Raw genomic sequence first — 24653 nt, forward strand, 5'->3', positions numbered from 1 at the left:
TTTTTGTTTTTTTTTTAACAATTTGAAGGTTTCTGGCAACCCTGTGTCAAGCCTTTTGTTGAGGATTCTTGTGTCTTGTGTCTATGTTCATCAGTGATATTGGCCTGTAATTTTCTCTTTTTTTGTGATATCTTTGTCTGGTTTTGGTATCAGGGTGATGGTGGCCTTGTAAAATGAGCTTGGGAGTATTCCTTCCTCGGCAATTCATTGAAGGCATTTCAGAAGGATAGGTGTTAACTCTTCCCAAATGTTTGATAGAATTTGCCTGTGAAGGCAATTGGTCCTGGACTTTTGTTTGTTGGAAGTTTTTCAATCACAGTTTCAATTTCAGTACTTGTGATTGATCTGTTGATATTTTCTATTTCTCCCTGGTTCCATCTTAGAAGATTGTTTACCTTGCTCAGAATTTGTACATTTCTTCCAGGTTGTCCATTTTATTGGTGTATGATTGCTTGTAGTAGTCTCTTATGATTCTTTATACTTCTGTGGTGTCAGTTGTGATTTCTTTTTCATTTCTAAATTTATTGAGTCCTCTTCCTTTTTTTCTTGATGGATCTGGCTAAAAGCTTATCAGTTTTTTATATCTTCTAAAAAGAACCAGCTTTTATTTTCATTGATCTCTGCTATTGTTTTCTTTGTCTCTAGTTCATTTATTTCTTCTCTGATCTTTATGATTCAAGTAAGTCTTTGGCACTATTTTTCCAACAGCATTGGCTCATCTTGTGTCTCTGTGTCATTTTGATAATTCTCATAATATATCAAACTTTTTCATCATTATTATATTTGTTATGGTGATCTAGGATTAGTGCTCTTGGATGTTACTATTAGAATTGTTTTGGGGGTACCACAAACCATGTCCATATAAGACGATGACCTTAACTGATAAATGTTCTCTGTGTTCTGACTGCCCCACCAATTGGCCATTCCCTGTCTCTCTTTCCTTAGGCCTCCCTATTCCTTGAGGCACAAAGATACTGAAATTAGTCCAATTAACAACTCTACAATTGCCTCCAAGTATTCAAGTGAAAGGAAGATTTGCACATCTCTTCCTAGCATCTAAAACTAGAAATGATTAAACTTTGGAGAGGAGGGCATGTGAAAGCTAGGGCTCTTGTGCCACACAGTCAAGTTGTAAATACGAAGAAAATGCTCTTGAAGGAAATTAAAACACAACATCCATTCTGCAGCCCATGAATCAAGGAGTCATTTAAACTTTCAAGTCTTACTGTCTAAGAAATACATTTTTTAAGGCTGTAGCTGCCCTAGGTTGTAATTCCTCTAACATCTCTGGGCAAAGTAAATTGAAAACCTTCTGGAAAGAATTCACCATTCTAGATACCATTAAGAACATTTGTTCATGAAAAGAGGTCAAAATATCAACATTAACAAATGTTTGGAAGAGGTTGATTTTGACCCTCATGGATGACTTTGAGGGGTGAGGGACTTCTGGGGAGGAAGTAACTGAAGATGTCATGGAAATAGCAAGGGAACTAGAATTAGAAGTGGAGCTTGAAGATGTGACTGAATTGCTGCAGTTTCATGAAAGAACATCCAACAAATGAGTTGCTTCTTGTGGATAATAAAGTGATTTCTTAGGATAAAATCTACTCCTGGCAAAGATTTGCTGTGAGGATTATTGAAAAGACAGCAAAAGATTTAGAACACTATCCATACGTGGTTGCTAAAGCAGTGACAGGATTTGAGAGAACTGAAGTTCTACTGTGAGGAAAACGGTATCAAATAGCATTTCGTGCTCCAGAGGAAACATTCATGCATGGAAGTGTAAATTGATGGATTGACGTGGCCAGCTTCATTGTCTTATTTTAAGAAATGACCATAGTCACTCCAGCCTTCAGATAACTACCACCCTGACCAGTAAGCAGTCATCAGTATTGAGGCAAGAACCTCCCTCCACCAGCCAAAAAGATTATAGGTTGCTGAAAGTTCAGATGAGGTTAGTATTTTTTAGCAATAAAGTATTTTTAAATTAAGGTATATACTTTTTTTTTCTGACATAATGCTATCATTTACTTAATGGACTAATAGTGTAGTGTAAACATAACTTTTATATATACTGGGAAACCAAAAAATTCCTGTGATGAGCTTTGTTGCAACATTTGCTTTATTGTGATGGTCTGGAACCAAACCTGAAGTATTTCCAAGGAATAACCTGTATTAGGCTTTTATTCAGTTACTTTTCAAAGTATTTAGAGAGGGGAACGAAAAATCACAAAGGACATTAATGAAACCTGTTGTTCTTTGAAAACTCAATTTCGATTTTTCAGAGTATGTCTTTGAAAGTTAAAGATACGACTTTGATACAAATATAGGCATGTTCCAGAGATCTATTTACTTGTTAATGAGGGTATCTATAAGATGATGGAGAAGGAAATGGCAACCCACTCCAGTATTCTTGCCTGGAGAATCCCCATGGACTGAGGAGCCTGGCAGGCTGCAGTCCATGAGGTTTCAAAGAGTCGGAATGACTGAGCAACTAAACACACACACACATAAGATGATGATGCTCTTGGTTCCAAGAGTGTTTTGAGGATCTGAATATTTACAGGCATTTAGAAAGAATGTTATTAGTATTATAAGACTGTTAGGTTAGATACAAAATTGGTTCAAGTTGTATAATGCAATAAAACCATAAATGCTGAGGTTTTCTTCTGGACAGATCGGACAAAATGTGCAACACTAGCACATAGCTCTGTAGTGTCCAGAATCTAACCAAGAGTGACTAGCAAGTCAAACACAGTCCATTTTTGTAGAGAATTAAGCAGTCCTTGGGTGGACCTGTGAAGCGCTGTCTTGGTGTGACACTGAAAGATCTTGCTCTTTCCCCTTATTACCAAGTTTTGAATAATTTTTCTAATAATCTGAAAATTAAATTTTGATGGTTTTTTTGTTGTTGTTTAACTCATTGTCTTAGATAATTTCGACTAAAAACCACCATCTCAGTGGCTTCTGAGAGTGAAGAGATTAAAAGAAGGGAATGAGGATCTTCTCAATTCAAAATAAGCATCTTTCCCAGGTAACTGTTCACTCCATATCAAGGTCAACCAGGCAGGAGAAATTAACAATGAAAAGAGAACAGGACAGACATCTCCTGGGGAATGAGGCAAGTGGGAGGCTGACAGCCTTCCCTTCCCCCAGCAGGGCTGCCTTTATTTAAAGCGGGTAGCACAGGTGGATTTGATCTCTCATCTTTTGTAAAGCTGGTTGGGAGTTGAGCTTGGGCCAGCTGCTCTGGGCAGAGCAAGCCCCACCCCGCGCACGTTCCCCCCAGTCACCAGCTAATGCCTGGAATAAATTCTGCCCTCTCCTTGCGTTGGTTCATTCAGAGCTTTGAGGTCCTGGGCTGGGCGCTTCCTCTTGGGGACTGAAATAACGGAGTGCAGACTGACTGGTGTAATGCTAAGAGCCCTCTTTCAGGGCTCTTCTTTTTCTTCCTGGGCAATAACATAGACACCAAAAACAGCAGTTATGATTCCCTGCCCCTTTTGGTTCCCTTCCAGCTTTTTCTGAACGATCTGTGCATCTCTGCGTGCCTCCATCCCTAGAGGGGGTAGCTCTTGTAAAACTGGTAGGAGGCGTTTCGAAGAAAGCAAGTCCCCCGGGGATTTCAGCACCTAGGTAGAAACAGTCGGGCTTCCCGGGGGGGGGGGGGGGGGGGCGGCACGGGGAGGCCTGGATTAAAGGCGGCGCTGGGCTGGAGAGATTGAGGTCCCGGAGTACCACTCCAGGTGCTCCTCCCTGGGGTCCCGGGTGCGGCTGGCTGCCGCGCCCCGCCCAGCTCTGTCCCCGCCCGCAGCCTCGCGTGTTGCTGGGCTTTGTGGTTCGCCCATGCGGCTGGGCCCCTGCTGGGGGTGTCGTTACGAGCATGTGCAGACAGCAGCCCAAGGTAGAGCGAGCGTGCCGGGCGAGCCCTGAGACTTGCCTTGCAATGCCATGTTTGTGTGTGTGCTCTAACTCCCAGAGAGCAACCAGGGAGACGGCTCCCCAACCGGACTTGGCTGATGTTTTCTTGTTTCTGTTTCAGCCTTCAGGATAATTCCTTCAGCAGCACCGCTGTAACAGAGTAAGTGATTCTTGTCAGTACAATAAGATTTGCATGCCTTTCTCAGGAAGCAACTAACGTGAAGGTATCCTCCCCCGTCCCCAGCTGCTCTGGGTACTAGATGCATTGTCTCCTGTAATCTGGGGCTGTGAAAACTGGGAGACGTGGGGACTGATGGGGCCCAGAAATCTTTACAGGTTGAAATCCGCCCTTTAGCAACTATGGGAGAGCTATTAAAACAAACTGATAGCTTACAGGAGCGCAGTGCTCCCAGATTTGTGTTCTTGGAGTTCAGATTTTTGAAAAATAAATCTCTTTGACATGTCAGCAAGGAAGCTTTGTTGTGTTTTGCCAACACTGGTGTCTGTTTTCATGAGCACTCTGTGTACATTTACAGCAAGTAGGAGATGGATGTGAAATGACTCGAGCTGAATTCCAGCATGTAATAAATAGGCTAAACTTAGCCTCACCCTCTCCTTTGTACAGACTTTTAAGACAGTAAACTTTTCTTGCATGCCCTTTGTCAATTTTGTCTTCTGCCCTCAGGGATCTGGCTATGGTGGGACTGTGTTATCTAGTCCTATGGTTAAAGCTTTTGATTGGGACAACTAATACCATTCAAACATGGAATGAAGGAGTGTAAATATTTTACCCAAGACCAGCATGCATGGTATTTTTTATTAGATATTTAGAGTTTATGCTTTTAATTCTTGTCATCCTTTCCTTAATGTTTTTCTAATACTGTATTATATGTATATGTTAAAAATTAAAGAGTAGTGTATTATGCTAATACTATATGTAACTGATATGTAATTTGCATATATACATACGTGTATGAAATATCTATGCTTTAGCAGTCTTTCTCTAGGCTAACTCACAGTGTTTACTTCTGGGACCTTACGATAGAAGTTACTCTAAATAGTTTTTCAAGAAAAAGAGGTGTATATGGTTATATGCTCAACTATATTAAAAAATGCTGCAAGTTTGATACAGAAGTCCCAGTAGCTTGGAAACTATTTGCTGAAGTTCCCTAAAAGGCAAATAAATGATGTGAGGTTCAAGTCACTGTATCAATGACTTGGTAATGAAGGACTATAGGGCTTCCTAGGCCCTCTTGATTTGTACATTCTTTTGTTTCTCTGTTTGGATGCTACTCTCTTAGAGTTGAGCTTTGGGCTGTCTTAAGTGCAGTTACTTAAAAAAAAGAAAAATATCCAGGGTTGATTTTAGAAGATCCAGTATAAAATACTCATTGAAACCTTCATCCTGTTAATGAACTTGCTTGATAACAGTGCTATACTTTGCTTTTCTAAAAGCCTTCGAGTGGGGAGAGGTGCAGGCCAGAGATGAGGCTGTGACTCGCTGGTTTGGGTACACGGGTATTGCTTTCTTCCTTTTGCTATGCATACAGCACCAAATGCTTCCTGGGCCTGACTCTCAGGACCTGGTGTGACTGAATCCCCAAAGTCAGCCATAGGCATAGCAGCTTCAAAATGTAGTTCCTTAGTTTTAGATTTCACATGGACAGTGTTTTAAAAATGGTTTTAGGTGAACGCTGGGGAAAGTCTGGTACCTTGTCTTTGGACAGTCCCCAAGGAGTTCTGATTGCATAAGATCTTGTTATTGTTTTCAGAGAAGTGACAGTGATTTATTTTGAAAGGCACTGAGTGACAATTGGAATGCCATCTGGCTAATCTAAAAATCTGAGGGGCATATTTGAAGCATACCAAGTCTTCATAGGTGTAACAGTACAGTCTAGGGCCATTTATAACTAGTCATTGTCTAATATAGTATTTTCTCTTTCCCTCAGTTTTCCTTGGTTCTTTAGGCATGACCCCAAAGCCAGCAGGATCAAAATGTGCTATACTGAGACAGAGAAGTAGCAGGTGATTCATAAATGTTCAGGTCTGGTCTTGGCATATGGCACTTGCCTCTATTCCATGTTTCAGATAAAAGAAAACATCGCCTTTCTCCTATCTCCATGCTACTCTTACTTCCTCCTACCCACCCACACATACTTACCTTTTCTACTGCCTGAAATTCTACCTAGAGATTTTTTTATTTTTATTTTTGGATGAAGAACTCTGGTGGTGACCCTTATTAAAATGGAAATTTTAAAAGTCTGTGTCCCTGGGAGGTAGATTCAAACTGTCATTAATATTTTAATATAAATTATGTTATCAGCTAATCTAACCTAAGAGGGTTCTGCTTGGCCAGCTGGGGGTCTTTTAAGAGTCAAAGGGAGTGGGAATTGGGAGGGACTCAAGGACACATTTTATTCTCTTCTTAATTTTTCCTATGCCTTGCCTGTCCCTGTCTGTGCAAATGTGGCCCAATTCAGTTTCTTTTTTCTACCTAAATTCTTCCAAGATCAGAATGGCCTTGGCCTTGCATTCTCTATCTGTGTACCCTCTCATCTGTTATTTTTCCATGGTCATTTCCTATGTTGCCCGGGCTAGCTCATTATTTGAAATGAAGCATACCCAGCAATGAATTCTGCGGCAAATTAGTTATCACCCAAAGCAGTAATTCTCAAAATCAAAGGACTGTCAGTGTCATTTGGGGAAGGGGTTAGGGGCTTGTGAAAAATCCAGAGTTCCCAGGCTTTATTCTCAAGTGGAAACTTAGAGATGGGTGATCATGTTGGAGTCAGTCAAATGCTGGTCTGGTTTTTGTAAACCTTTAGGTCAGCACTGAACATTTTAGAAGCATACTAGTTATGTGGGGGAAAAGCAGTCTAGTTTGAAAACTCACGTTCCTTGGCCCTACCCTCAGAGAGTCGATTTAGTGGGGCTAGCAGTGAGGATGAAGCTGAAACTTGCTATACTTTTCCATTTTTTAAAATTAATTTATTTTAAAAATTGAAGTATAGTTGATTTACACTGTTGTGTTAATTTCCTCTGTACAGCAAAGTGACTCAGTTAACACAAGTTTATACATTCTTTTTATTTTCTTTTCTATTATGGTTGATCCCAGGAAATTGAATACAGCGCAGCTTGCCATCTTACTCAGACATTCCATGTGGTGCCAATGCAAATGGTTCTGGGGGCACACTTTGAGAAATCCCACAGGATTGCAGACTGTACCTCTGCAACTGTGCCTTCAAGGAACATGGTATTGCAGGGAATGGCAGTCCCCTTTTGAGTGCAGCTACTTTTTATCTCATCACCAATCTGAGGCCTCTGTACTTATTTATCCCAAATCAAAAAAGAGACTTATGGGTATTTCTTTCTCCACTATTATTCTAAAAAACAAGTCTTTCTCTCTCTCTTGAGCCTCTGGGAACATAGACTGAAGAGACTATTTGCTGGGCTTAGTGTGGAGCAGAAGTACCGCAGGCATCACTGCTTTATGCTTTGGAATCTTGGGAAATCCCTTAGCCACTGGGTGAAAGTAATGCTTACCTCACACCATTGTCAGGCTTAATTGAGATCATATGAAAGAGAAGACGAACTACAAAGTACCTTTTAACTTTTTCTTGTTTGTGGTTGATAGAGGAAGCAAAAGTCCAAGTAGAGAGATAACTACCTTGAGCACTTCACAGGAAAATGATGGCAAGGACAAATTATTCATGTATCATCTGGGCAACCACAAATTAAAAACTCTTGGACTTAGAATCTAGTTGATGAGAACCTCAAAGGAAATCATTTGATGGGGGTGTCTTTACATTTTTACTGTGAACAGTACTAAAAAAAACATTTTATATTGCAATCCAGCACACACATACATACATGATTTATTTAAACAAGTTTCATAAAATAACACTTAGCCCTCACTATACTGACATTTTTTTTTTCTATTCTGTTTCTCTACCAATAATAAAAACAAAATGCTGGTAGCTGCTATCTAATTTCAGGACCCTGTAATTATTAACCCTGTATAATAGGTCACAATTTATAGTTTGAAAAACATTGTACTAGAAGATGGTCAGTTTTAATATTTATGAAGATCATTAAAGAGATTGGTCTTTAAATCCTTTTATCAGAATAACCTGTAGGAAGAGAATCTCATGCACAGGACCAGTTGGGCACTTGATCTGAGTTGATTTTTTTTTCCCAGAGTTGGGATATCTGGATATGGGTTCCCCCTGTGAAATCTAGGTTTATAATTGAGCCAGTATTGTGCATTTTCAGGGGGCTCCAGGGCAAAGACTCAGTAGAACAATCAGAAAGAATATGTTAATTGAATAGAACTTGATGATCTTCACAGAAACAAAGGAAAACCCAGTTGAACTTAAAGAGCTTGTGTATGTGTGCCCTGGAAGCCATAGAAAGATCCATCTCATTGCCATATCTGCAAGCTAGAAATTGTGTTTTCTTGGGTGATGGCTGGAGTTGTTCCATAGTCCTTAAAATCTGATCAGCTAATTAGGTCTGGCCTCCTATTTCAGAAAGCATCTACAACTTTGTATGTTCCGGTACTGAGTTTCCATTTTTAACTAATTGTGCTTTGAGAAGAAAGATTAATAAATCAAATGAGGGGGATGAAAAAAAAAGTTCTTGCCGAATTCTTAAACAATAGGTATTGTTGAGCTCGAAGGTTGAACTTCTGTTTGAACGCTAGTTCTTTCGAGCAACAGTTCTAGATTTTTCTTCTTCATTAATTTTTCTGCTTAGCAAGGTTGCTTTTATTGGGAAACATTTTAATTCACATTACAAAGTTCAGATGATCTATTAAAGCAGATGCCTCAAATAGTGGCAAACAAGACAGCATTTAGGAATTATTGTTTTCCATGACAGAGTGAGTTACTGAGACTTCAAAAAGGAAAAAAAGGAAAAGCAAGGAAATTGATCCAGAGTTGCCAGAGTGGTTCATTTGCATGCTCTAGGTCCATCCATGTCCCTCAGTGCCTGGCCTCTTTTTTATTTATATGTTTGCCTAGTAGTCCACGTCGGGGGAAAACTAATGCGATATCATGAACAGGCTCAGAAGTTAATAGGGAAATGCTCTATAGGCCATACATTTTACCATTCATACCCAATTGTCAGACAAACATTGTACACTTGCTTTAAGCAGTACACTTTGAGTCAGCAGAGCTACACTTCATGAGCAGCTATACTTGGTGACAACTTTGTTGGAGAATTTTTCCATCCTGAACATTGGGGTTAAAAGTATGATTAGAAATAAAACAATTACTTTCCATTAGAAGTCTCTGTTACCAAAATCAGTCGAATATTCTAGAAGAACATTTTCTTTTTTGACAGAGAGAAACCCAACTTCAGTCTTGCATCAGTTTACTATTTTAACAAAATTCGTTTACCTAGTTAAAGTCAGTCTAATCTTAATCCTGACAACATACACTTTTTTTTTTCAATTCCTTTTTCGCAAACGTTTTGTCACTTTCTAGATCCAGACAAATCTGTGCTGTATTTCTTTATACAGAAACAAACAACCGTAGGAAAAAATTATTATCATTTTTCCTCAACAAAAATATCTCCATTCTTTATACATTTTCTTTGTTGACAACATATATCCTACTTGCTTTACGTACCAAAATGTTTTGCTTATCATTTTTATATTTGAGGACTCACCAAGAGTCCTCAACAGCAGTTACAATTTTTAACCCTTGAAAGTTTTAACAAAACCAAGAAACAAGTGATTGAAATGTTACACCAGAATTTTCTGATTGCAAACTTAAGAACATTCTTCATAACTTCAAAAAAAACATACATTTTTTTTTCTTTTTAAGAAAAATTTTTTAAATTAGTTTATTTTCTATTTTTTAACTTTACAATATTGTATTTGTTTTGCCATACATTGACATGAATCCACTATGGGTATACATGTGTTCCCCTTCCAGAACCCCCCTTCTACCTCCCTCCCCATCCGATCCCTCCGGGTCATCCCGGTGCTCCAGCCCCGAGCACCCTGTATCATTCGTCGAACCTGGACTGGTGATTCGTTTCACATATGATAATTTACATGCTTCAATGCCATTCTCCTATATCATCCCGCCCTCGCCCTCTCCCATAGAGTCCATAACACTGTTCTATTTATCTGTGTCTCTTAAAGCTCAACGTTCAGAAAACTAAGATCATGGCATCTGGTCCCATCACTCCATGGGAAATAGATGGGGAAACAGTGGAAACAGTGTCAGACTTTATTTTTTTGGGCTCCAGAATCACTGATGATGGTGACTGCAGCCATGAAATTAAAAGATGCTTACTCCTTGGAAGGAAGGTTATGGCCAACCTAGATAGCATATTTAAAAGCAGAGACATTACTTTGCCAACAAAAGTCCGTCTAGTCAAGGCTATGGTTTTTTCAGTGGTCGTGTATGGATGTGAGAGTTGGACGGTGGAGAAAGCTGAGCGCTGCAGAATTGATGCTTTTGAACTGTGGTATTGGAGAAGACTCTTGAGAGTCCCTTGGACTGCAAGGAGATCCAATCAATCCATCCTAAAAGAGATCAATCCTGGGTGTTCATTGGAAGGTCTGATGTTGAAGCTGAAACTCCAATACTTTGGGCACCTCATGCGAAGGGTTGACTCATTGGAAAAGACCCTAATGCTAGGTAGGATTGGGGGCAGGAGGAGAAGGGGACGACAGAGGATGAGATGGTTGGATGGCATCACTGACTCGATGGACATGGGTTTGGGTAGACTCCGGGAGTTGGTGATGGACAGAGAGGCCTGGCGTGCTGCAATCATGGGGTCGCAAAGAGTCGGACACGACTGAGTGACTGAACTGAACTGAACTTTTGATGTCTCGCATACAGGGTTATCTTTACTGAATGACTAAATACCATATATATGTGTTAGTATACTGTATTGGTGTTTTTCTTTCTGGCTTACTTCATTCTGTATAATAGGCTCCAGTTTCATCCACCTCATTAGAACTGATTCGAATGTATTCTTTTTAATGGCTGAGTAATATTCCATTGTGTGTATTTACCACAGCTTCCTTATCCATTCATCTGCTGATGGGCATCTAGGATGATTCCATGTCCTGGCTATTATAAACAGTGCTGCAATGAACATTGAGGAAACCAGAATTGAAAGAGACACATGTACCCCAATGTTCATCACAGCACTGTTTATAAAAACCGTACATTTTTTATAGCATAATATTTATTCAGTAGTATAACACATATGTTTAATAAACCCAAACATCTTTAGTTTCCCTCTTGGTCTTACAAGAATACAAAAATAGGTAATCAGTTTATGGAGTATAGCCAGAATAGCCAAATTATACGCTCAGTTTTAAAGCCTTATTTTCCTTGCATAGTTAACCCAAGCCTGAAGATCCAGGCAAAGGGAACTGTGTTTGTATTTCAAGGACATGATAAATGTCACTCAGACTTTTTCTCAGGCGTATTTTTGTTTTCTCAGGATCTGAAAAAAAGTGTTTTATCATGTTAGCTTTCCCTAACTGCATATGTAAAAACAACCAGTTTTTTGAAATTCAGGGCTTTCATCTTAATCAATCTTCTTCAGATTCTGAAGAATACTGTAGCCATACATTGTCCAAAAAAATCATCTTTTTTAGTCATAAATTCACAACTAAAATTTTTCTTAATGAATTGAACCTAAATTTCCCACTTTACATAAGGCAACAAGAATACCAATCAACACAAATGAAATATACACTCACACACCAAACAACAGATCCATCATAAACCTCTCTGAGGGTGACCAGTACAGAGTCCCAGACAAACACTTTTTGGAGTCCCAAAACAAATGGTCCTCAATGGTAGTCAGATGTCAGAACCAATTGGCAAAATGCCCAAATGACACTTGGTGCTCACAAACGGTCCTCAGTGGTAGTAAGATGTCAGAACCAATTGGCAAAAATGCCCAAATAGCAGTCAGTGCTCACAAACGATCCTCAACATCAGACATATGTCTGAACCAACTGGCAAAATGCCCAAATAGCACCTCATGTCCCAAACAGTTCTCAACATCAGGCATACATCAGAACCAACTGGCAACAATGTCCAAATAGTACTTGTGCTCACAAACAGTCCTCAACAGCATTTGGAACCAATTGGTAAGCACTCACAAATGGGAATGTCACCTGTGTGCACACCGGTGGACTTACCTGGTCTCGGAGCTCGTCAGCTCATCCCAAATGCAAGTTTCCGTTCCACCAAGAAAAGCGAGAGGTGGCAGCCAGTGCCAATCGGGGAGAAACAGGGAGGATCCTTAACACAAATGGTTACAGTTTTGATTGTTTTAGGTACAGTTAATCTTCAGTTCCGGGGTACTCTTGTTCCCATTTCTTTGCTGTCAGTTCTTGGAATTGTGGCAGCTCAAGTCTTGGGTACAGTCTGGTCATCATGTAGTTAACTCCTCCACCTGGGGTTTTGGTATCTATAAGACAGCTCACAGGATATGGCTCAGAATATTATGTACAGCCCTTGAGAAAGAACTAAAGGTCCTTCTCTATGCTTAATGACTACCTTATTATTATTTAGTCTCCTTAGACTGTTTTCCTTTGTTTCAGCATTTCTCACTTCTCTGATTAAACTTATTCTTTGATTAAGGTTTTTTACAGGCACAAGGCAGGCAGAAGACATGGTGGGGGTTGGGGGGAAAGGACCATATAGTCCTAAACCGTTTCATGATGACGTAGAGGTGTGGGATTGTGAGGTGAGTGGGAGGGAGGTTCAAGAGGGCGGGGGTATATGTATACACACAGCTGATTCACTTCGTTGTACAGCAGAAACTAACACAACACTATAAAGCAATTATACTAAAAAAAAAAAAATAGTGCTGCTCAAAGTGTAGGTTCACAAATTGTAACTAGTCTGAGACAAGAACAGTACAGAAATAGGGAGTATGCTTTTAATAACTTTTATAAGAATTTGACATTCCTGTGACCTTTTTACCAAATTATTTCTCCACAGTGGATTGAAAATAGAAAACCAACTGGTCAGTCCTGAATCCCAAAAAGTTTGAGAAGCACAGCTCCAGTGCCTAAGGCAGTACTTGGAAGCAGTCAGTGTTCAGTAAATGCTTGCTCACTTATTTCAGGCCCTTTCTGGTGGCTCAGACAAGAAAGAATCCACCTACAAAGCAGGATACTTGGGATTGATCCCTGAGTCAGGAAGATTCCCTGGAGAAGGGAATGGCTACCCACTCCAGTATTCTTGCCTTGAGGAAGGAGCCTGGCAGGCTATAGTCCGTGGGGTCACAAAGAGTCAGACATGACTGAGCAACTAGGCACACACACTTATTTCAGGGAACAGACTTGCTGAGGGGCCTGGGTTAATGATTTGATTCAGATGTTTATCAAGTATCTATTCTGGGGTAGCATTGTGGGCACTGTGGCAGTATATCTAGAAAAACACATGATGGTTATTTCTTTTCATGGAATTAACAACTAATTAACAAGATCTCAGAGGTACAAAGGAACTACATAATAGCACTAGGCAAGAACGAGATGGTTACTAAAACATCAGAATGACAAGTAAACATTTAAAGTGGGAACATGGCATGTGGATGAACTTGGCAAAGAAAGTTCACAGAGCTTGTAAGGCCTGAGTAGTGAAGGCCGAGTAGGAGTTGAAGGTAGAAAAAGCATTCCAGGTTGGAGCAGGGTGGGGTGAGGTTGGGTAGGATGGGGTGGGGAAGGCTGAGAACAGGAACAAAGGCTCCCTCATACACTGGGGTGAGACTGTGGTCCTCCTCAAGATGCCCTTAGGCAGTGTGGAGCTCTGGAGATTTTTCAGTATGGAAAAGCCAAGAATTTTTCATAAGATTATTTCATAAGTTTTGTGAAAAGGAAGAAGGTCAGGAAGGTCTGGAGGCCAGTGGAGCAAGCCAGATGGCAGCTGGTGTGGTTTGGGACTGCCTAAGGCAGAAGAAATGCCAGGAGGCATGTAGCTGCATCCCTTTTAAGCTAACAACAATCTACCAGTCTTGGTGTCAGATGTTCCCTCAAGTGCTGTGAACACTTAGGTTGCTAAGGTCTTGTTAGTTGAGGTGATACAGAGCAGTGGATGAAAAAGGAGTGTTACCTCTGGTTCTAAGCATTTCAGCTCACATGATATGACAACATTGGTATCATTACCTGGTAGACATCTGAGGAATTGATGCTGGTTTGGTGAGAGTGGTAAAGATTGTTCCTTTCTTTAGTTTCCTGTGCTTATCTTCAGATAATTCTAGAATATTGCTTCTTCTGCTTCAGCAGACAGTTGGATCTGATGTGGTTTATTTCCTCTCTTCAGGTGTGAAGAAGACACAGTCTCTCTGCATGAAGATCAGACTGATTGCTCCAGTCTCAGGTAGGACCCACCATTGCCTGATTCTTAATTATGAAGGACAGAAACCATCTGGTCTGGTGTCTTAACTCTCTTTGAATTCTAATGATTTGTTCTCATGTCCTATTTCTCCTAATAGATTATCAGCTCTTGAAGGAAGTTTTGTTCACTTTTGGATACCCCACTTAGCACTCAGGACAGTATCTTTTCTATGGAAAATGCTCAGTAAATGCCTCTTGAATTAAACATTGATTAGTACATCTAAATGTTCCTATCATAGATTTTAAGGAAGAGGTTCTAGAATTATTCACCAAATAATGGCAGTCTTGGTCATCAGAGGGGGGGGGTTCATGGTATGATGGCAAAATCTTAACATTAACCATTTCTCTTCCAGGTTTGCTGTGTTCAAGCACTTTCACATACATTTTATTATTTAATCTTAACAGCTGAAAGGAAGCTGTTGTTTCCTTCCTTATCCGAGGTGGAAAAACTGAGACTCAGAGGGGATTATAGCTCATCCAGAATAACACAGCTGTGATGAGGCAGAATTTGGACTCTGGTATATGTGACACAAAAGTCCACTTGTTGGATAAGGAACATTTGTTGAAGGCCTTTGTTTCATACTTTTTTGTGTGTGTCAGAAACCAGTGGAGACAGATATGGATGTAGAAATACAAATCAGTCTCTGCTCCCAGGGATTCAGTGCACTGGAGGAGATAGACAAGAATATAGATGATGATGCCACAGTGGATTAAGTGCTTTTTTACTACAGGGAAACAGAAGACTCACTTAGAAGGACCAAATAGCCCAGTGAGGTTTCTGGGGTGGATTCCTGAAGAAAATTACATGTGGCACGTGACTCCTTTTTTTTTTTTTTGGTGGAATATAAGGCCAAAAACTATGATGCTACCAAGCAGAGGGAACAAATGACTGGCTCGCCAACAGAGGGCAGAGAGAATTCAAGTTGGAGCAAGTGGGTCAGGATGGCAGGAACCCTGAGAGCTGAGGAGGCCAGGAGTGGTAAGAAATAAAGTTCCAGAGATAAACAAAGACCTGATTACAAAAGGTTTAAGTACCTTGCAAAGGAGTTTGGAATTTTTCCTGGAGGCATTGGAAAGACTAAAAATAACCTTCAGTTTTTTCTTTGCAAATAGCTACTCACCTTAGGCCCCTTGTGAGAGTAACAATAGCCCCCATTTACTGGATGTGGTCTGGAGCCAACTTTCTTTGGTAGGCATTTCACAGAGACTGTACTACCTGTACTACTGTACTAGAGATGCATAGTGTCTTATGGAGGAGGGGCGCAGAGGTGAGGCGCTGTGACTCAGGATGCATTTCTAACAAGTGAGAGGATCTTTTGGACTCCTGTTCTTTTTAGAACACCATGTTCATTCTTAGTTATGGCTGATTGCAGTAAGAAGTGACATAAATTACATCACCTGTACTCTGTTTTGGGGATTCTGAGGAACCAGTAATAGGTTGGAAATGTATTCATAAAGATGACTTTTGTATTTATGTTTTACATTTGTATAATAAGAGAAAGATGTTTCCCCCTGCCCCCCCACCTTCCTTGTACTTCAAGTCAAGAATGACATTTACATCTTTTGGGTGCCTTGAAAATATGACATAACAACAAAATTCAGGTTTTATTTTTAGGAAGAAGGCTATCAAAACAGTCATTTTAGATTTGAAAAGTCACTTTTTTCTTATTCTTGAGTGTTCTAGAATTCTCCTTGAATGAGGAACATTTCAGTTCAGCTCAGTCATGTCCAACTCTTTGCAACCCCATGGACTGCAGCGTGCCAGGCTTCCCTGTCCATCACCAAGTCCTGGAGCTTGCTCAAACTCATGTCCATTCAGTTGGTGACACCATCCAACCATTTCATCCTCTGTCATCCCTTTCTCCTCCTGCCTTCAATCTTTCCCAGCATCAGGGTCTTTTCCATTGAGTTGGTTCTTTGCATCAGGTGGCCAAAGTATTGGAGTTTCACCTTCAGCATCAGTCCTTCTAATGAATATTCAGGGATGATTTCCTTTAGAATGGACTGGTTGGATCTCCTTGCAGTCCAAGGGACTCTCAAGAGTCTTTTCCAACACCACAGTTCAAAAGCATCAATTCTTCAGCTCTCAGCTTTCTTTATAGTCCAACTCTCACATCCATACATGACTACTGGAAAAACCATAGCTTTGACTAGACAGACCTTTGTTGGGAAAGTAACGTCTCTGCTTTTTAATATGCTGTCTAGGTTGGTAATAGCTTTTCTTCCAGGGAGCAAGCTTCTTTTAATTTCAAGGTTGCAGTCACCATCTGCAGTGATTTTGGAGCCCCCCAAAATAAAGTTTGCCACTGTTGCCACTGTTTCCAATCTATTTGACATGAAGTAATAGGACTGGATGCCATGATCTTAGTTTTCTGAATGTTGAGTTTTAAGCCAACTTTTTCATTCTCCTCTTTCACTTTCCTCAAGAGGCTCTTTAGTTCTTCTTCACTTTCTGCCATAAGGGTGGTGTCATCTGCATATCTGAGGTTATTGATATTTCTCCTGGTGATCTTGATTCCAGCTTGTGCTTCATCCAGCCTGGCATTTCTCATGGTGTACTCTGCATATAAGTTAAATAAGCAGGGTGACAATATACAGCCTTGATGTGCTCCTTTCCCAATTTGGAACCAGTCTGTTGTTCCATATACAATTCTAACTGTTGCTTCTTGACCTGCATACAGATTTCTCAGGAGGCAGGTCAGGTGATCTGGTATTCCCATCTCTTTAAGAAACATTTAGGTTATGGTAAAAGCTGCTCTTCCTTCTTTTGTTGCTCACCTGAGAACATGGAGTATGTAGATGAGTAGTATTTGTCTCTAGTGAAAGACAGGTGTTTCAAATGAACTAGAGACATTTATTTCAAACTCATAGTTTGATGCTGGTTTCCAAACTTATCAGTGACTTTGAATTTTTTTTTTAATTGTAAATGATCTTAAGGGAAAATAGTAACCAGTGTTACTGGCAGGAGTTGCAAATAGTCAGACACACCTGAGTGACTGAACTGAACTGAACTGAACTGAACTAACATGAAGAATTATTTCACCTGTTGGATTTTCCTTTACCAGATACTAAGTTTGTCCTGAGGCTTAAGTTTAACTCTTTCACATAATTTTATTTCCACATCTTGCCCAACTACATGCACCCTGGCCATGCTCCAGACCTCCCACCCCCATGTTTTCTTTGCTCTTCTCCCAGGGACTAGCTGGACAGCTCATCCTCCTGGTAGCATTTTAATTGGTTTAATCTTTTATTTGTAAAAAGACATCCTGAGCAGCGGGCACAGAAATCTTTCATTTGCTGGTCTTTTCTCTTGGCTTTTCTCTTGGCTCAACGTATTCTTGAGCCGTGAGGAAGCACTTCCATGAGGAAGTGTTTCCTAGCTGACCTTGCCAAAATCTCTTTTTTTATGGCTGTGAGCACGAAGGGAAAACACCCACAGGGGGACGTGGCCTGTCCTACAGAATCACATGACGTATACCAAATGGCTGCCAGTGGGTTCAGTACAATGATATTGATCATATAAAGCAGGAATCCCCAAAACCTCTGAGCCACAGACTGAGTCCCTGGCCTGTCAGGAACCCAGAACACACAGCAGGAAGTGAGTGAGCAAGAGTGAAGCTTCATCTGCTGCTCAGTTCCCTAGCTCTCCACTGCTCAAAGTACTGCCTGAGCTGTCCCCCGACCTTGTCCATGGAAAAATGGTTTCCCACGAAACTGGTCCCTGGTGCCAAAAAGGTTGGGGACTGCTGATGTAAGGGGAATGCTCCATTTGGCTATGGTAGTTGCTGAATTCTAAAATACATCTAGATTTAAGAGGGACAAATGACTTAAAAGTGTTATTACATCACTATATTTGAGGACATTGAAATGGCGGCATGATGTTGTATTGAATTTGGTTGATGGGTGAACATAAACAGTGCTCTCCTAGTCCTGAGTATGTGCAGGTAATGCCAGCCCAGTCAGTCTTTTCCAGCCGTTCCACACCAACAGAACCAAGGCACTGGGATCTTTGGCTTTGCATTGAAAGTGTTGTTTATATAGGTGGCTTGGTTGGGTGAAATTTGGTCCTTGTCTTATATTCTATTGAGGTTGTATGTATCCTATTAAAATAGATTCTAGTTAACCTTTTTTTATAATTTATTTTTAATGAACTAATTAATCAGGCAGCCTCAGGTCTTAGTTGTGGCATGTGGGATCTTCAGCTGTAACACACAGACTTTCTAGTTGTGGTGTGTGGGCCCTGATCGCCTGGGCTCAGTAGTTGCAGCTTAGAGCTTAGTTGCTCTGCCACATATGGGACCCTAGTTCTCTGACGAGAAATCAAACGTGTGTGCCCTGCACTGCAAGATGGACTCTCAACCACTGGACCAAGGAAGCCCCTCTAGTTAAACTTTTAAATGCCTCTGAAAGTTGTAAGGAGATGATTGAAGACTTGCCAGTGAGGAGCAAACATCAACACCTGGAGCCAAGGACTCATGCATGAGAGACTGAGAGCCCACTCCAGGTCTGAGTGAATTAGCCCTTCAGTTTGCCACGTTATTTAATCAAATAGGTTTAGAGTCTTAATCTATAAAGTTGGGTTGAACATAGCTAACCGGGATAGCTCACATTATTATTGTGAAAGAAAAATATGACATATGTGAAACCATATTGAAGTGAAAAAAAGAAAGCAAATATGATAGCATGTACAAAACTACAGCTATGGAAAATGTACTCACTAGCAAAGACTGGAAGGGGGTGTGGCATGTTCTAAAATGTGCAGTTCAGTCCCTCTGAAACAGTCTACACTAAAAAGTTTGCCGCATACCATGTAAATGAACAGCAGTGGGTATCGCCAGCCTCTTTCCCAGGGCGGGTTATTAGACTCCTCAGTGCTTTCTAAACCCGAGTCTTTCCTATTCTAGAGATGAAGACAATAAAGAAAATTACCCCGACGCCAGGCCTCCGCTAGAGGAGCCCGTGCCGCTGCCCAGTGAGCCGCAGCATGTAGAGCAGCCCCCACGGCTGGACGTGCTGCGCCCTACCATGGGCAACTTCAAGTCACGGAAACCCAAGTCCATCTTCAAGGCGGAGAACGGGAGGAGCCACGGAGAAAGTCAGGTAGCAGCTTCCACCTCCTCAGGCACCTTGGCCAGGCCGGGTGTGTCTCTGGTGAGACCACGGTTGTGGTGAAGGTCTGAGCGTGTTCTTTTGTAGGCAGTGATTAGCTTGACTTGTCATTGGGCACCGGTGACCTGGAACGCGTGCATGCTCCCCTTCTGTGGGTATTAATAACGCTGTGTGCTGGGCAGTCTACTCATTAAGCACTCTTTCAAACTGCTACTCTTAAATGCTGGACTTTGACATTGATTGAGAGGAGCTGCTGCAGTCTTTGCAGGGGAGAGTGGAGGAAGATCTCCAGTGATCTTCACTTACCCAGGACAGGAGACAATGGCCCCAAACTTGGAGACTCTTCTCAGCAGATCAAAATTCCTGGTTATCTAGAGGCATTCTTCTTAGGCTGCAGTTTAGTGGCTTTGGAAGAACACTCAGGCGATGTATGTGCCTGTTTTAATGTGTGTGGAGAATCTGGTTCTTTGAGGTCAGCAAATATTTACATGTATGAATGAAGCATCTGTCCAACTTGATTCAAATAATTTATTTTATCTACATACACATATTTGTTTATTTAGTTTATTTTTCTAGTTGTAGAGGGAGGTAGCAAAGAGTATGATTTTTAAAACTCTTAAAACCCCTCAAATAGTTTATTCTCTCTTATAAAAAGAGATGAATATAACCCATTTTAATCTTACTGGGAGGTTAATGGTCCCAGGCTTAAGATTGTACTTGTAATGCACCTAGCGCAGTTTTGGAGACATAAGTGCTTCATTAATGTGACCTTTGTTTTTTTTGCTAACATTAAGCTATTGACATTTAATATGATGTGAGAGGCTCTCAGTGTAATACGTTAATTATATAATAACTTGAAGTCCAGTCCTACCTAGCAAATAGGCACCAGGTGATCTCTGTTAGAACAACTTTGGCTGGGCAGTTTATTTGATCTTGTAATTTTCTTATTGGCCTTGTGATTTTTATCTCTCTTCTTTTTTGTCATTGTGACCTCTTATTTAGTGAGTTTTGCAGTGAGATGAAATGCCCTCTGCATTCATGAAACTGTTGTGATTTTCTGAATTTGAGTTGAGTTGTAGGGCAAGGTTAAGTGTGAAATACCATTGGAGTTATGATGAACTTGAGACACTGCCTACTGTTGAGCATACCCACCACTTGTTTGTTTAGGAGTGTGGTGCTGCAGAGGACACAGGTGCTGAAAGGGCTGCCGGCAGCGTCTGGTTCTAGGTACTACCGACCTTGAATCTCCTACTAAGGATCACTTTCAACACTGTGGGCTTTGAGTAACCAGCCACCTCTCCTTGAATGCCCTCTTTCTTGTCATCCTGTAGTCTGGCCTGGTAGAAATTACCCAGTCATCCCTTGTAATAAGGTGCTAATGGCGTAAGTCATTCCAAATTTGTTGCTCATGTAAAGGAAGATTCTAGGAGAAAGAAAGACTTGTGTAGTCTTCTCTGATAATACAGCGTTGGAATCCTGGACTGCAGGTAAAATTTTCAATTCATTTTAAGATCTCTGTGTACACAATGAGATTTTTTTCCCCTCTAATGACTAAGAGAACTTCAGTAATATAATTTTAGGTCTTTCATATTTTAGAGAAACTTGAAACAGATTTCATTCTTCTCATTTACTTTGGAGAGATACATTTAACATTGGTTGAGTACTGATCAAGAACTGAGCATCAATAAATAATATTATTAATAAAATCAGCTAACACCTATTTAAGCATTTACTGTGTTCCAGGCATATACCATGTTTACGACAATCCCATGAAATGGTTATTATTATCTTTTTGTACAAATGGAAAGACAAAAGTTTAGAGGGATTACATAACCTCTTGAGTCAGATTTGGAAGAACTTGAGTGGAAACTCTTTTCCATAAAAGCACAATGTTTCTAACAAGAGATACCCAGAACTTCCAAGTATGAGTCTAGCAACTTACTTACCCCTTTTTAATATAAAACCTGTTATTTCACTCTGAATTTTTTTCCCTTTGGTGATACATTGTACTCCTAAGCAATAATTAGTTATTGAGAAAGGATTACTTTGGAGAGACTTTTGTAAGTGTTTTTCTTCTCTGCCTGAAAGCTTTGTGATGTTGGTCACATAAGCTAGACAAACATTGTTTGAGTGAGTGTTCAATCCACTAGGACTTAGGCTCCTTGAGGCCAGTAAGTCAGTCTTGTCTATCTTTGGATCTCTGGCACTCAGTCACTCAGTATTATTCACTGAATGACTCACAGCTGTTTGTACACACACACACACACATACGTGGGGCTTCCCACTAATGGTAAAGAACCCACCTGCCAATGCAAGAGACATAAGAGATGGGAGTCAATCCCTGGGTTGGGAAGATCCCCTGGAGGAGGGCACAGCAACCCACTCTAGTATTCTTGCCTGGAGAATCCCATGCACAGAGGAGCCTGGTGGGCTACAGTCCATAGGGTTGCAAAGAGTCAGACATAACTAAAGCGACTTAGCATGCACACGCACGCACACACACACACACACATATTTCATATATGTAATTACGTAAATAATTTTCTTGTAAAATGGTATATATATTTTTTTCTATAAAATAGCATTATATCTTTATTCAGTTTTAAAAAGTCATGTTTCAAAAGAGGATATAATCATGTCTCTTACACAGGTATGAAGTAGAGATGTGTCAAAAATTTTATTTAAATCATGAATTAATGAGGAATTCAATGAGATATTTACAACCAGTTCGAAACAGAATGCAAAGTATTGCACATTATAGTCTGACAAGGATTGCTGAGATAAATTTATAGATGCGCACAGAATTGGCAAAACTTGCAATATCTATAGGGTGATAATCAACTACTTTTCTGTGATCACAATTTACATTTCTATGGAGAGAAATTATTTGCATTGTCATTGGTTTCTAAAAACTAACTTTTGTCTTTGTAACCTTGTAAAATAGCCTAGATATAGGCCAAAAAAAAAAACCAAAAACAGAGATTATCCAGATGGATGAGCTAGCCAGAATATCCACTAAATTTCAAAGTCTTTTATAATTTTTCCTTATATTCTCTCCCACCTTCCCTCTCTCCTTCCTTGTGATCATAATAATATCAAAGAAAGATTAACCTTGATCATAAGGTAAGCCTAGTCTCATTAGGTATGGCCTTCTTATTTACCGATGTGTAGCAAAAGTGACAATGGCACCCCACTCCAGTGCTCTTGCCTGGAAAATCCCATGGACGGAGGAGCCTGGTAGGCTGTAGTCCATGGAGTTGCTAAGAGTTGGACATGACTGAGCAACTTCAATTTAACTTTTCACTTTCATGCATTGGAGTAGGAAATGGCAACCCACTCCAGTGTTGTTGCCTGGCGAATCCCAGGGACGGTGGAGCCTGGTGGGCTGCCGTCTATGGGGTTGCACAGGGTCGGACACGACTGAACCGACTAAGCAGCAAAAGTGTTAACTCATCACATAGGTTTTTTAGTTGATAAAGAATCCACCTGCAATGCAGGAGACCCTGGTTCAATTCCTGGGTTGGGAAGATTCGCTGGAGAAGGGATAGGCTACCCACTCCAGTATTCTTGAGCTTCCCTTGTGGCTGAGCTGGTAAAGAATACGCCTGTAATGCAGGAGACCTGGGTTCGATCCCTGGGTTGGAAAGATCTCCTGGAGAAGGGAAAGGCTACCCACTCCAGTATTCTGGCCTGGAGAATTCCATGGACTGTATAGTCCATGGGGTGGCAAAGAGTCAGACATGACTGAGCAACTTGCACTTTCGCTTTCACTCTTACTTAGGTTTTCTTACATACTTTGCAAAATCTTGAGACATAGTTTTGAATAATTATAAAATTAACTTCTCTTTGGAGGTTTTCATAAGGAATCTGAGATTGGACTTGTAATACCTCTGTTATTTGCATTCCTAAGGCAAGGAAATCAAGTTCAACAAATTCTTCCCACCTTATTTCACTTGCAGTACTTACACATTTGTGTAAGTTCCTCTTTTATTGAAGTCCCCAAAGGAACTAGGTTCCTGGCCTGCCAGGAAGTGATGGTCCTTAACCACCTATAAGGCTGGATCCTGTAAACTAGCAGGGCAGTTATCCTAAGAGCCCTTAGTAGGTATTGACTCCATAATAAAGCCACATCAGTTCCTACCTGATCCAACGAGCATCATTCTCAATATGACATTCTAGGCAAGAGGTAATTTAGGTAGTAGATTTCTCCAACTATATTATGGTAAAAAGGAAGACATTATTATTGAATATATAAAATAACCTTTTTGCCATTGAAAGTTAAGGACATTTGGTATGAGTTTCTCAACTGTGGGAGTCAGTGAGACTCAAATATCATTTTTAAATATTTCAGCTTATATAAAAAATAGTTTTTAAATGTAGGTTTTATTATTGTTCAGGTGTAAGGAAGCCTACAGAACAGACCATCACTGCCATTTGGAAAGGTTCCTATTCATAGTTCTTAAGGAGACAGGCATGTAATATCATGCCAGGCCATGTAGGGAAGCACCAAAATTGGTCAGGAGGAAGATGGAGCAAGGGGACAGCATGGGCAGTAGACTTTATTATTGTTTTTATTGGAAACACAAGGCAAGGCAGAGTAATAAATCTTGAAATTGGCTGGTTTGAATAACTTCAGTGGAATCTGAGGTATAGGAATTCTTTCTAGTGGTCTGGTACTGGGCCCTGGGATACTTAGGACACGGGAATATTGCTTCTTGGAACACATGAAGCAGATAGAAGAGGTAGTTGAGAGTATGAACTCTGGATTGTCAGTTTGAATATGAAAGGCACACTCCGGGGCAAGTCACTTGTTATGCTTGTTATACCTAAGAATTGGTAAGCCCTGGGAGAGACAGTCTTTCCCCAGTCACTATGGCCCCAAATGCCAGAGCATCAAGGGTACAGAAGATAATCAAAAACAGTTCATACAGTTCAGTTCAGTCACTCAGTCGTGTCTGACTCTTTGCAACCCCATGGACTGCAGCTCAAACTCATGTCCATTGAGTTGGTGATGCCATCCCACCATTTCTACCTCTGTTGTCCCATTCTCCTCCTGCCTTCAATCTTTCCCAGCATCAGAGTCAATAAAGCAGAAGTAGGTGTTTTTCTGGAACTCTCTTGCTTTTTTGATGATCCAGCAGATGTTGGCGATTTGATATTTGGTTCCTCTGCCTTTTCTAAATCCAGCTTGAACATCTCGAAGTTCTCAGTTCATGTACCGTTGAAGCCTGGCTTGGAG

The 24653-nt window shown here is 40.6% G+C and overlaps 1 protein-coding gene and 1 long non-coding RNA gene across 11 annotated transcripts in view; one reads left to right on the top strand and one right to left on the bottom strand.

The window, feature by feature from the left end:
- The first annotated feature begins 3335 nt into the window (after window positions 1–3335).
- The window catches only part of FAM13C (family with sequence similarity 13 member C), a 151433-nt gene continuing 130115 nt past the window's right edge, over window positions 3336–24653 (top strand). For 4 of the 10 annotated variants that reach the window (XM_081569114.1, XM_081569113.1, XM_081569117.1 and 1 more), the window contains exons 1-3: window positions 3913–4081; window positions 14232–14288; window positions 19210–19405. In XM_081569114.1, coding sequence (XP_081425240.1) covers window positions 4020–4081; window positions 14232–14288; window positions 19210–19405 — 315 coding nt within the window. In that variant the 5' untranslated portion in view covers window positions 3913–4019. The other 6 variants (XM_081569118.1, XM_081569120.1, XM_081569121.1 and 3 more) reach the window with 4 other exon arrangements.
- LOC145537994 (uncharacterized) lies at window positions 9379–14157 on the bottom strand. Its single transcript, XR_014076560.1, has 3 exons — window positions 14075–14157; window positions 12101–12372; window positions 9379–10459 (listed from the first exon to the last, which is right to left on the bottom strand). It is a non-coding gene; the product is annotated as an uncharacterized LOC145537994 (long non-coding RNA).

The sequence above is a fragment of the Giraffa tippelskirchi genome, chromosome 2 (genome assembly GCF_054371585.1).
Source record: "Giraffa tippelskirchi isolate mGirTip1 chromosome 2, T2T-mGirTip1v1.2.pri, whole genome shotgun sequence".
In the NCBI taxonomy this organism is placed as follows: Eukaryota; Metazoa; Chordata; class Mammalia; order Artiodactyla; family Giraffidae; genus Giraffa; species Giraffa tippelskirchi.